Below are 13536 nucleotides of genomic sequence, written 5' to 3'. Positions count from 1 at the left end.
AATGTAATAAACTGATACAAAAGGAAAAAACTGGAGGGAAGCAAATCTTTTCCATAAATATTTATAGATTCATATCCAAAGAGTTTAAAATTTTTTAATGTGACCAAAATGCACAAATAAAGACAAGACAATTTTATAATTAAAGAGCATCCAGATCTTTGTAGCTAACATTAGAGCAGCAATATCATTGTATATATAGAAATGTTAGATAGATAATTTTCAATTTGGGGATTTAGGAAGGACAGATTATTTCCAAATTAAGTCTTTTTTCAAAACATATCTTGAGGAGCTTGCTATGGACATTTTGTGCTTGTGCATGAGTGCATGAGCGTGTATGTATGTGTGTTTTCTCTCTTTGGCCTGTGATAAACTTAACTATTTTTTAAGACTAAAGCTTTACATCAGACCAGGCTTTTGGCCCTTGTAAGAATATTACCATACACTATAAATAGTTTCCTAAAAGCCCAACCTCACTTCACGGTCATGTCTGTGCTTTTCTGAGCACCCCCAAGTTCTGCAAAGTAGGTGATATTCACAAAAACCAAGCATTGCCTTTGATTTGGACAGCTCGAAACCACATGGGGATGAAAGGCATGTTGGCATGTCATGCGGAGTGCCTTTGCTGGCTTCGTGCCTCAGTGTCCCCAGATGGCATCCCTGCACCATGAACATGGACACACAGACATGCTGGATACACCACACGGGACCAGTAGTAGGCATCTGGCTGACTCCAGGGAGCATAGCTCATTCTCGGGGGCTGGAGCACCCTATAGGGAATACACTGGCTACTGTGACACGGTAGACCATGTGTTCATAACGTGGTAGGGGACCTCTGTTGGAACCTGAAGCCCTCTGCATTCAGTTCCCAACTAAATCTACAAAGATGAGCAAATATTCTCCAACACTTACGTTTGCAAGCAGGAGGCTTCCCTCTGTTACTCCACAAGCCATCCTCCCGACATACCGCGCTTGCTTGTTGACTGGCTTCTAGCTTGAAGCCCTCGTTACATTCATATGTCACTTTACTGTCCAGAGTGAACTCATTGCCTGTGAATGAACCATTTCCCGGGGACTCTGGGATGCCACAGGACACAGCTGAAAAGAAACAAGAGGGATGCAGGCTTATTCCTGTAGGACTTCATTCATTTTGTTTCCCTTTTCATCTCATAAACCTATAAAAGTTCTGAATTATGCTTCCAAGGTGTGGCATTAACTTTACACACTTTCAGACTTTTGAGGATGCAGTGGAAATTGGTTAGAATAATGAAAAGTGGGTCAGAACAAAATATCTGTGTAGTGATTCTGCAAGCCAGAGCTTCCAGGACACGCTTGTGGTTCAACCCCCGTGGGACACTTTCTGGCAGATCTGTGTTCAAGGGAGCCGGGCACCATGCTGGCTGCCTTTAACACCAGAGAGAAAGGAAAGGGCCGCGACACCAACTTCACTGTCAGTAAGTGCATCGCCACACAGGCTTCTTGGCAACAACGTCCTTGGAGTCAGCAGGAAAGGGAACACTGAGCCTCTCAGTCTCAGAATCGGCTCCTCTTGTGTCTGCCCCGCGCCCGTCCCTGACTCAGTGGCCCTAAACAAAAAGTAGTGAATTATCTAAAATAAGCTCTGGGTCGGGTGTGATCTGTCTTGGGCTCGTGTGTTGGGAATGTGGACCTCAGGGCGGCTGTGTTAAGAGATTCAGGGACCTTGAGGAGGTGGAGCCAGCGGGAGGTCACCGAAGAGTCTGACCAGGGAAGGGATGAATCAGTTCTCATGGGACTCTGGTCAGTTCTTGAGAGAGGATTAAAAGAACTAACGGGCCGCCACGTTCCCTGGCTGCCCATCTCCACGTGATCACTTCCTGTCAAAGATATTCCCGACATGGTGCCATCTGTGAGGATGACACGGCCAGGAGGTCCTCACCGTGTCCAACACTATGCAGCTGGGACTTCTGGCTCCCAAATTGTGAGCTAAATGAAACTCCTTTCTTAGCAAAGTGGGCCTGCCTCAGGTGTGGCCTTATGGAATCAGGAAATGAACTAATACAAAAGGCAAAAAAGTTGTCTAAGACCATCAGTGCCTTTATATCATCAACTTTAGTATTTCTGTCAGAAAATAAGATGGGGAAGGAGTCAGGAAAAAGACCTTCAGCAGAAGGCACAGCCATGCCAGACATATAGATCTACTTTTACTAGAAGACCACACAAGAAAGCAGAAAAATCAAGAGGAACTTTCCTTTAAAAAAATAAGTAAAATGTAGGGAGAATTCATTAAAGCTACTGTCTTGAATTTACTAACTCTGATGCAAACCTATCTACTAGGAGGAAGGAGGGAAAGAAGGAGGTAGAGAGAAAGACAGACAGAGAGAGAGAGAGAGAGAGAGAGAGAGAGAGAGAGAGAAAGAACGTGCCCTTAAGTTAAGTGACTTCGAGTTTGGGGTGAAACTGAGAGGGAGGGTGCAGGGTGCCACTCTCAGGAGTCCCATCCCAACACAAATGCACTTGATCCAGAAAGGATTTGAGATTAATAAATTAAGGGCTTCCCCTTTATATTCAATACTAAAGATAGTGCTCAGACCATAGACTTCAGTTTGGATAATCTGAAAATTCCCCCAGGCAGATTCCAAAGACACCTTATGTCTGAAATGTTAGAGCTAGGAGAAAACCACGCAGTGCAGGGTTTCCGTAAACCTGCAGTTTTACAGCTGAAGAACTGAGCATCAGAAGCGATGAGTGGGCCGGTGCAGCCCAATGCCTTCACACACAGCCTGCAGTGAGAGAGAGGCTGGGGCCTAGCTGGCTGTTTGGCTCGGCATGGTCTCAGGGCAACTGTGAGTTTGTTTAAGACTTTACTGTCATATTTTTGTTCTTTTTTTTCTTTGTTAAAATAGTAAATAAATACAATGGGAAAACACCAGTGAAGTAAAAAGACATGTGCTAATAATAATCAAATTTCTAGAAAATCCAAGATATAAAATTTCTCTTGGGTTTAAATGTATCATCAGCTATTTCAACCATCTGAAATCTGTGTGCACATGTGTGTGTGTATGTGTGTGCATGCACATGTGTGTGTAATACCATATTAAATGATTTGCAACACATTGAAACAAAGCTGCAGGTATATGGACATCATTCAGGGCAAAGTATTTGAAATGATGAATAATAATCTCTGGTTTTCTACAGCCAGGATTCTGTCTAGGGAATGTATCAATAGAGAGGCTGCTAAACATTTGCAAAATATTGATCTTATTTTACTGGATGCAGTAAATGGCCTACATCAGGTACTTTTGGATCCTGTCTGTATTTCACAGTGTTGTCCTATCAAGATCCCTTCCACGTTCTCTTAGATTTCTCTGGACAATCATTGGTTCAGCCCCACAGGCTTTAATTTCTCTGCTGATGCCAAAGTGTGTGCAGTGCCCAGCTCCCTCGCAATTCTTATCTGAGGTGAGCAAGAGTGAAATGACATTTCTCCTGCAGGTTAAGTGGGAAAGATGCCATTCTACGGACACATACAAAGCCTTCCTTGAAAGGACTCCCACCCAGGAGGCCAACACAGATGTGCTTTCTTCTGCTAAATCTGGAAGCTTTCAAATAAAAGTGAACTCTGACTCTGAGGGCTCAGGAGGACCCACGGTATGTCAGCTGACAGCCTGTGTCTGGTTCTGAGCGACGACTACCTGCTCCCAGGGTGTCTTACGAGAGCTACTTGGTGAGCTGACAGTGGTGAGTCAGTCCATCGAAAAGGGCATTATAACACTGCTGAAGAAAGTGAAGGAAAGATGGCGAAATCTGGGCACATGGATAAAGTCTAGATTCCACTCATCTGTGTACTCAGTCACTCATCAGATGTACAATGAGCGGTCTGCAGACACAGTGTAGGCGTCGCATAAGTGACAAATTATTATATCCATTTCTGTGTATCTATCTATGTACACACTGGCACACACACTCACACACTCATTTCATACTCATGTCTTTTGTGAATAAAGATATGAATCACTAGGACCAACTCTGTGTAACCTACTTATTAAAGAGCACAAACATTAAGTTAGTAGAAAGATGACATTTCTTTTATAAATCTCATTTGAGATTTAATACTGTTTCAAAATTATAAATGGGGAGACATTCCAATATGCAATGCTTTATGCTGCTTAAGTGTTATGAATCCTATGAGAGATTTCTCCTTTGCAAACGTAAAGCCATTCAAGTGATGGTCTCCCTTGCCTCTGAAGGTGTGTGTGTGTGTACACATGTGTATGTGGGGTGTGTGTGTGCATCTGTGAGTATTGAATCCAGGCTCTCTCACATGTGAGGCACATGCTCCACCCCCAAGCTCTACCCAGCATCCTCTGGAGGTTTATACCCAGCATCCTCTGGAGGTTTATACCCAGCATTCCCTGGAGATTTATACCCAGCATCCTCTGGAGGTTTAAAGGTACTTCCTGGATGCTCTTCCCTTCCTCACATGGTCCTTCTCCATAACTGAGCAGAGCTCCTTTGCTTTTTCTTCCCTCCTTTGTCCCCTTCAGAGAGCTCAGCGATTCTTGGAGCTTTGCTGGTTGGCTTTAAGCTTGTGGTTCGCAAACCCGGAGATCCACACTACCCACTCCTGTTATCTGCTGTCCCCTGAGATTCCACTTGAGCACAGCCCACATCACAGAATTAGATTCATGCAAGGCCCAGCTTGCTGCCTGCCCTCAGCCCTCAGCCCTGCAGCCCCACTGCCTCTGTGAAGCATCCTTGAGAAAGGGGTTGGTACTTCCTTGCCTGCTCTTTGGCCTCTCCTTTCTTTGCTGCTTGCCCGACATCGTCTGCATCTGAGGTGGTGCTTTCTACCCTCTGCCTGCTTCTCCTCTCTTGCCACAAGCACCCTAGTCAGGAGTCTCCTCTCCAGATGGACGCCATGTCCTTCCTGCCTGGCGAGACCACCCAGTGGGAAGCACAGGGCAGAGTGTTCCTAGGAAGGCTCCTGAGGCCAAGCAGGGACAGGAACTTGTTTAAAAACGGGTCTGAGTTGGATCCTCAGGTGCCATGGTCCTAGCCCAAGGTGGCCATCACATGCATGGGAGTGCAGCCCACAACAGAGGCCCAGGACAGCTCAGTCAGGGTGCTGAGAGCAGGGGTGGTCACTGCAAAGAAGGGGGACGGTGAGACCGGGACACAGTGCTCAGGGACACAGTAGAAGACCACTGTGAGTCATGTGCACCTTCTGGCCCGGGGGCAATGCACAGCCAAGTCACAAGGCAGCCAGTTTGAGACATTGGAGTCTACAGATTCGTGAGGGTTTCAGAATGTACAGTTTAAGAATGTAAGAATTTTTGATCAACTAAAATATATGCATGCATGCCAACTTTTAATATATACATATACCAAAATCATAACATGAGGACATCCTAGGTTACTATCCTTAACCTGGACCTGCTATGGAGTGCCAGCGCCTGCCTCTGCTTTGTGTCCATGGTTCCCTTGGGTCTGAGTGATCACAGTCGATTGTTACAGTGCAGTGAGAAAAACATCAGAGCAGATCGCTCAGAAATGGAGCCTTGCTTCAAGGGGAGAGCAAGGGGCCCCGTGGCAGGCCCTGGGTGCAGCAACTCCCTCACCGCCCCAACACTCCAGGAGGAGCAGTCAGAGGGGTCGGGTCAGAGCACAGACAGGCGTTCTCTGAGAAACTTGTGATTCTGCAAGTGGTAACTGAGTTCCAGAAAAGCATCAGCATCCGATTAGTTAAGGTATTTTCCAACTTGAATTTGGTGGGTTCGGGATGGATTTTAGTTGTACATACATAATATGGTGCTTGTACACACCAAATAACCAAAATAAAAAGATAAAAGCAGGTTCGCAAAAATGCCTCTGAAACACTGATGTAATGGAAACATAGATTAGATGTACATATGTGTGTTTCTATGTTTATGTAACCCATACATGTATATATGTGTTGGTGTAGACAGATATGTATACACACATACACATATGTAACTACTTAGATACCCCACTGTACTTGTGGTTTTAAAGTTTACACCGCAGTTTCATGTCACGTTGTTTCCTTATTTTCACTACAGCTCTGTTAAATAAGACTTTGTTTTACTTTCTTACAGATAAAGGTTTAGGCGTTAAAATGTTTCACGTCCTCATTTCACATCTCACTTCAGTGCCTTGGTGATGGAGGTCTCAAACCAGGTCCACTACACTCAGGTAGAACCCATCAGCACACTGCAGTAGGTGCCTGGGTTATTATAATTGAGTATTTCCAATTTCACATCTTCCGGGTGCGCAGTTATCATACAAATGCACAGCAGTTTCCTGTTTTCTCTAACACTGAAAGGAAACAAAAGATATCCCTTTCTTCTCCTCCTGCCCCTTTTTCCCTCCCACATGGAGCCCACGAGCCTGCCCTTGCCTTACCTCAGGTTCCCCACTTCAGATCCCCCATCTGGCCCTCAGCCAGCGTGTCCCACATCAGTGCAATGGCAAAGCTGCTGTGCCATTACATTTTCAATTAGGAAAACATTTGTTTACATGAAACCTGCCTCACAAAGTGATGTGAAATTGCACTTTGTGAAGTTGTCTCTATTGAATTATCTTTTGCAGAGTCTTCTTAAAATCACCAGTCATTTCCGAAGCCAGGCCCAGTACCACTGCAATAGATCTCTTCTTGAGGAGTCCACGAGGTCCCCTCCTTTCTGTGGGTGGCTGTCCAGCACTCATGGATAGTTTGGGAAAATTACAAGATTCATTATCAACTTTGATACATGAAAAATCACTACTTCTTCTTCTATCAAAGAATCTTCTTTTAGTAATAATTGCTGTCAGCTGGATTAACTGGAAAACAAAGGTGCTAAGACAACAAAATCAAAGATACAGTTGTAGCTTTGCCATCTGATATGTCTCAAACCTTTAGCCCTGGTGTGAATTTCTCTGGGCTTCTGGTTTTGGGGTTCATTCATCTCCTTGAATCTCTGTGTTTCTGACACCGAGACCCTTACTTAGGTCCTGGGGTCCAGCCCTGCTCCATGAAGCTCAGTTTTTCTGTGTGAAGTATGTTTTCTCTCTGCCATGGGAGCTGGTAAAGTTACTCTCCTGTCTCCACAGGAGTAGACACCTCCTGGGCTTCTCTGTACTGCTGTGCCATCCCTGAGTTTCTGATTTTGGTTGTGGCACTTTCTAGCTCTAACAATTCCATTTGGTTATTCCGCCTATCTTCTATTTCTTTGCAGGGACCTTTTCTCTTTTCAATTTGCTCATGCAAGCTCACCATTGTTCACTGGAGCATTTTAAGGACAATTGCTTCATGACCCCAGGGAGACGGATTGAACTTCCATGTGCTCTTGACTGCATTTGCTGCCTGACTGTTCTCACCGAGCTCTGTGTACTCCAGGTTCTTGGATGAGGACTTGTTTCCAGTGGACACCGGGACACATTGGGCACCTCCTCTGGAGACCCTGGGTCTCCTATAGTCTCATCTAAAAGCACTGCAGGGGGCAAAAGGAGGCCAGACTGCACTCTTGACTGAACGGGAATCCAGGTACCCTTGGAGCAGAAGTGGAGAGGCCAATGGGGCTGGAACCTGGGAAAAGGCTCTCTGACTGAGCCACTGGGAAGGGTGTGGCCCTGGCCCTGGGAGGTGATAGTCCATCAGTTCTGGTGAAGTCATGTGGCTGCTATCTGGGGAGCTGGGAGCCCCCAGGCAGGAGCCCCAGGGCTCTGGGAGGAGAGGACAGGGTACAGGACAGTGTGGAGGGTGCCAGTTGTCCTTCAGGGTGGAGATGAACGGGCTGTGCCCAGGAAGCCAGGGACTCAGCCTATCCAGGAGAAGGAGAGCACCGCTGACCGTGGACCCGGCCAGTGGGGTGGCTTCTGGGAAGGACGGAGGGGCCAGGAGCACGTGTGTCACTTAGGTAAGGCCTCTCTGAGACCCCTGTGTGCTGCTCAAACCAGAGATTACAGAGCCAAGACTCTAGAGTAAACAAAGCACCCTGTACTTAAACAACTGTGGAGGGATAAAAAATTCTAGTGATGGGAGATGCATGGCTTCGCTTGTAAGCAAAACCCCTGGTTCACATTAGGCCCCAGAAAAACAGTCACAGGTGTTATTTTGCCACCAGAACCAGTAATTAATTTAGCTTAAAAAAAGCATTCTTCAGGTTCTTAGGTGAGGGTTAACTAAAAGCTTACGCAATAGGAAAGACTGTTTTCTTTCTCATCCTGTATGCAGCAGGAATTTTAACAGGGAATCCTGAGAACTTTCACGGCACCATCGCCAAGATGGGAAATTTCTGGTCTCAGAGTTCCAACAGTGACGCCTAATCCTGGACAGTCTGGGGCCAGCCGCTTCTCAGATGAATCAAACACTGATATGGGCTGATCTGCTCACACCGAGAGCGCTGACCAAAGGTCTAGAAAACTTCTGCAGCAGGAGGAGGTCAGGACGGAAGAAGGTACCGAGGAATCTGGCATTCACCACTATCACCATTATCAATACGGTGTGGCGTCTGGCATCCTGTGCCATACACAAACGCCCCAGCATTCTAGAAGGTCCTGTGATGCACACTTACCCCACCCTAAGAAGTAGATGCCATTATTATTTTATCTTTCCTAAGAGACATGGGCTTGGGAGATGCTCAGGAAACTGCCCACTCCTTATGACCGGTGTCTGAGTCAGCTGCAGACCTCCAGCACTGGTGCCTCCAGGTTCCTCCACTCTCTGCCCCCGGGATGCCACCTGTATTTCATCATATTCCAAGCTTACTTTTATTTCCCATGCCTGACCACAGTTCATCAACAAATCGATAGGCTAGAAATAGATTTTCAAAATATACTTCAGAAAAGAGGAAGGCAGGTTTGAATTTGAACATTGATGGTAATTGATAAGCCCTTTATTTTTGCCTCGTCTTTGATTCCCCCAGTACCTTCCTGGGGTAGCTGAACAGTGATCCGCATCTCACCTCAGCCTCAGCCAGCACCCAGCATAGCACTGCTGAGGGTGGAGAGAGACAACCTCACCCCAAAGACAGGAAGCCCAGAGCCTCCTGGGACCAGTAGGGAAACACACAGCACCCTAACTCTATTCACAAGACAGGGCCTGTGTAGTGCCAGGAGCACAGACCGCATCAGAAATGTCCTCCTTTGTCTGGAGGAGGAAAGAAGGTCTTGTCTCAGAGTGAGGGCTGACGGGGTTGCAGATGCTGCTGTGGACAGGTGGACAGCTTAAAAAGCAGGCAGCTCTGCAATGAACAATGAGATGGAAAGGCAGGATTCAGCTGAGAAGTGCTGTAACCTGCTGGAAACCTCTCAGAATATTTAGCACATCATAGCCCAAGGAAGAAATGAGGAAGCACTTAATGTGAGACAAATGAAAATACTATTAAAAAGCAAGCCCCACTGGGTTGCCATACCAATGATGAATTACAAAGCCTCCAGGCTGGTGATCAGGGCCTCTGGGACCTTCAGGAAACTACAGCTAGAGCAGTAACTGACCACCCATGTGCTTCCAGGAGCCCTAAGAGGGCACGGGTACCAACATTTGAAAAAAGTCATTCTTAGGAATATGAAGTAAAGTATCATTCCATACAAACCATGTGTCCACAGAAGGGAAGACCAGGAAGGCAAACGGGAGCATTTGTGCCAGACTCCTATCCTTGTCCCCTGCAGTCCGAAGACCCTGGCTTCCTGAGCGGAAGATGCAGGATCACAGACTGCACAGAGCGACCATATTCATACACAAATGGATTTCATGGGGATCTGCACTCCAGAGCTGGCCTTTTTCTCTCCTGTTGTGGTGGGAGACTGTTCTACGATACCACGCAATCCCAGGTGCACACATTGCTTCTAATAATGGGCAGTGCACAGCCCATTCCAGCCTTCGTTTCACCGCTTGCGAAGTAAGAATAATAAAAGCCACAGGAAGAACTAGACTGTAACAAGTGTTGGCAAGACATGGAGGAACCGGAAAGCCAGTGCACTGGTGTTGGGCACGTACAATGGTGTATTCACTGTCGAGAACAGTATGGTGGTTACTCAAAAACTAAAAGCAATTACCACAGGATCTAGCAATTCTGCTTGCAATGGCAGGGTGTCTAAAGATACTTCTATTTACACATCTGTGGTACATTCTACCCAAATCACTAAACACAGAAGCAACCCCAGTGCTTGTGAATGGAAAAAAATCAATAAACTCACTGTGGTTTGCATACAGTAGAATAGACTCAGGTTTTAAGATGAAAAGCATTGTAACTTATGCTGTCACACAGATGAGAAGGCCACGCTAAGGGAAATGAGCCAGTCATACAAAGGCAGACCCGAGTTTCTCCACTCACAGGAGACACCTGGATACTCATGGAAGCAGACAGTAGGATCCTGATCTCCAGGGCCAGGAGAAGGGTCTGGATTACCTCTAATGGGTGTAGAGCTTCAGTTTTGCAAAATGAAAAAGCACGGATGGGTGCAAGTTGTGTCTGCACAGCCATATAGTGAAGGAACAGTTATATTTAACATGACCGAATGGTGCACTTAAAAGTGACCAATATGGTTAATTTTATGTCACATTCATTTTAGCACATGAAAAAAAATAGGAAAAAGCACTGTCTCCAGTTGTATGAACATTAAAGTCAGATAGAGGACACTCACAACAGGAAATCAGTAGGTCTCCTTCTTCACCCTCTTTTATTTACAGTGAGAAGATGAATCAGCAAGAAGAGATCAACTTTCTTTGAGAAGCACATGAGCTCCCAATATCAGTCTAACAAAAAGAATTTTGGGAATGTAACATGTTCACCAAACTGCTGCGTGGGTGTGCGTCTGTACAGTGAGAACTCTGTTCGCAAATGCTGCCATTGCTGAACAACTCAGTTTGTGAACAGAGGCAAAGTTTTTTTTCCGATCACGAACTCTGCGTCCAGTGATCAGCGAGACTGTGGCCATCTTCCCCAGAACTGTGGAATGTATTAAGTTCATGAACTGAGGTACCACCGCTGTATTTTGTAAACAATGAGACATAAAGAGGAAATAAATGTGAGACCCAAATCTGAATGAATGTCAAAGTAGGTAGCTGTTACGGTTTGGATTAAAACTCTCCCAAAGGCTGCCATGCCCCACTGGACAACTGATCCACTTGCCCCGCTGCCGACCACTTTTTAAATTTCACCACACAGATGCACCCATTCATTTTGATAGGAGCCCAAGCAAAACATAACTAGGAAAGAAGCAGGCTCCAGAAACACCACATATGTGTCCAGAAACTTCTGTCCTGTCCTCTCCTTTGCCTTCTTCCCATGGTTCGCAGTGTCCAGCTTTTTCATTAAACTGGACAGTTGTGGGGTTTCAGAGGGAGACGGCCTCACAGCCGCTCCAGACTCATCCATGGATATGTCCTCAGTGCATCCACAGCTGGGTGTGCTGCTCTGAGGGGCACCTGTGGGCAGAAGCAGGTCACTCCCTGTGTACCTGGAAAGGTAACTCCTACCCTCAGCTCTGTCTTCTCTCTCTGGCTCTTTGTCGCTTTCTCTGCTTTCTGCTTCTGCCACGAAGTTTCTCTCTCAGGGCCAGCCAGATACGAAGTCATGCCTTGGATTGAGATGTCCCCGAGAGCCTCATGTACTCATCAGCCAGGATTTGGGAAGATGATTAGATTTAGGTGGCTCAGCCCTGACTTGCTGTGGGGGGTAGAGTCTACTCAGAGGAGGTGATCACTGTGGGTGTCTCTGGACGGGTTCATCTCTCTCCCAGGCTCCTCCTTTCTTCCTTTCTTTCCTGACACCATGCCACAAGCAGCTTCTCCTCCTCTGTGCCCCTGTGCATGCCTTCCTGCCTTGGAGCCAGCTGACGACGGATGACGGAGACACCTTCAAATTATGAGCCACAGGAAAACTCCTGCTCCTCCCTTCCGTTGCAGGTGTGAGGTATTTCGTCCCAGCATTGAAGAAAGTGATGAACACACAGGGACTGAAACCCCTGGAATCGGGAGCCAAAATGAACCTCTTCTCTGTGAGCGGTTTGTGTTGGGTGATTTGTTAACAGCCATGAAAAGCTGACTTACACAGCAGCACAACTATGAGAACCAGGCACTGAGAGTGAAAATGCCCCCTGTTTTCTCACAGCTGCCCTTTACAAATCGGCATTCATGTTGGCAAGAGAAGCTGTATTGGTTCTCATAGAAAACATAATTAGTGTTCTTTGAAAATACACACAAGGAAATAAAGCAACTTCCAACTTATAATGTCAAAAAGGTGGGCACTAAAGACAAGTTAGTGACTTAGTTTCACAATAAAAGACCGTAAACCTTTTTCCTTTCTCACTTATGCCCCGGTGATAAGTAAGAGAAAGGTAAAAGTGAATGAACAAGCCTTACAAAGAAGTCTACTGTGCCCATACAATGAAATTTCACAGCAGGGGTGTGTGCTGCTTTCTCCTCCAGGGAGGCAGACCAGCTTGCTGTGCAGCAAGGAAGCCAACCGGCAAGTGTGTCAGTACCAGCAGAATCCCCAGCCCCATCTGAGAGGCAGCTGACCTGGAAACCCTCAGTGCATAAACCGAGTCCTCAGTTCTATCATTAAACAAAGGCAAGACAAATGGAAAAGGAGAAAAGTGAGGAGGGGAGAAGGGAGGAAGGGATTGAGAAAGGACACATAGATAAATGCATTAAGGTAGATGGCACGATGGACGGATGGATGGATGGGCGGATAGAATGGGAAGGCTGATGGACAGATGCATACATAGAAAGATGGAGTGACAACAGATGGACAGGAAGATAGCCTACAAAATATTCCTTGGAGGCTTTCTCAAAATACCGAAGCAAAATTAGGAGTGAACCAAAATCCAATGAAGTAGTAACAAAGCAGAGACACCATATTCCTTGGTGTTAGTGGAAAAGTAGCAGAAATAATGAAATTTGAGCCAGAGGGCTCATTACAGATGAAAATAAGTGCTGTGGCTTCCATAATTTAGAAGATCTCACCCACTTAACTGACCAGATTGGTTCTTGGGGCACTACGTGAACTATGCAAATATTGAAAATGACTGTTCTACCACTTTAATTGAAAAGTAATTATACGTAGCCATCTGCCAGGAGTTTGGTTCTAAGATTGATGAGAGGCAACCCAAGAAGCATGGGCTTGTGGGAGACTCTCCTCTTTGCTGAGGGCTTCTGGTTGACCCTTCCGACACAGTTCTCATGATGCTGAGCCTTCACTTCATTAACTTTCAACTGCGACAGCTAAGGAAAAGCAGCATTCCAATACTCAACCACTAGTGATGAATCAAACACAGGCTTAGAAATTACCAAATGAACAACTCCCTGAAAATCCCAGATTGTAATTCCATCTGAGTTCAAAATGATCGCAAAAACCTTGAGGTAAGGTATAAGGAGACACAAGGAGTCAGACACAGAACTAAAACTAGGTTTGGTTTTGTAGACCTTTTCTTCTATACAGACAGTGGGATTTCATTCTGCAGGAAGGTGGAGTAGAAATGAATCACTGAATTATTATACCCAGAGTCTGAAAGTGCTCTAATACCTGACTAGTGTTTCTTTCTATCTCTCCGTCT

At 45.9% G+C, this 13536-nt stretch overlaps 1 protein-coding gene across 1 annotated transcript in view; it reads right to left on the bottom strand.

Moving 5' to 3' along the window:
• Positions 1 to 13536, bottom strand: part of Csmd1 (CUB and Sushi multiple domains 1) — a 1292092-nt gene that overhangs the window by 76325 nt on the left and 1202231 nt on the right. Inside the window, exon 50 of the mRNA XM_005373917.1 lies at positions 910 to 1095. Within this exon, the coding sequence (XP_005373974.1) occupies positions 910 to 1095 (186 nt within the window). The remainder of the gene's footprint in view (positions 1 to 909; positions 1096 to 13536) is intronic.

Source organism: Chinchilla lanigera, unplaced genomic scaffold (genome assembly GCF_000276665.1).
Source record: "Chinchilla lanigera isolate Chin_1 unplaced genomic scaffold, ChiLan1.0 scaffold00002, whole genome shotgun sequence".
Classification (NCBI taxonomy): Eukaryota; Metazoa; Chordata; class Mammalia; order Rodentia; family Chinchillidae; genus Chinchilla; species Chinchilla lanigera.
The sequence above is the reverse complement of the archived record's forward strand: the minus strand, read 5'-3'. Positions and strand labels throughout refer to the sequence as shown.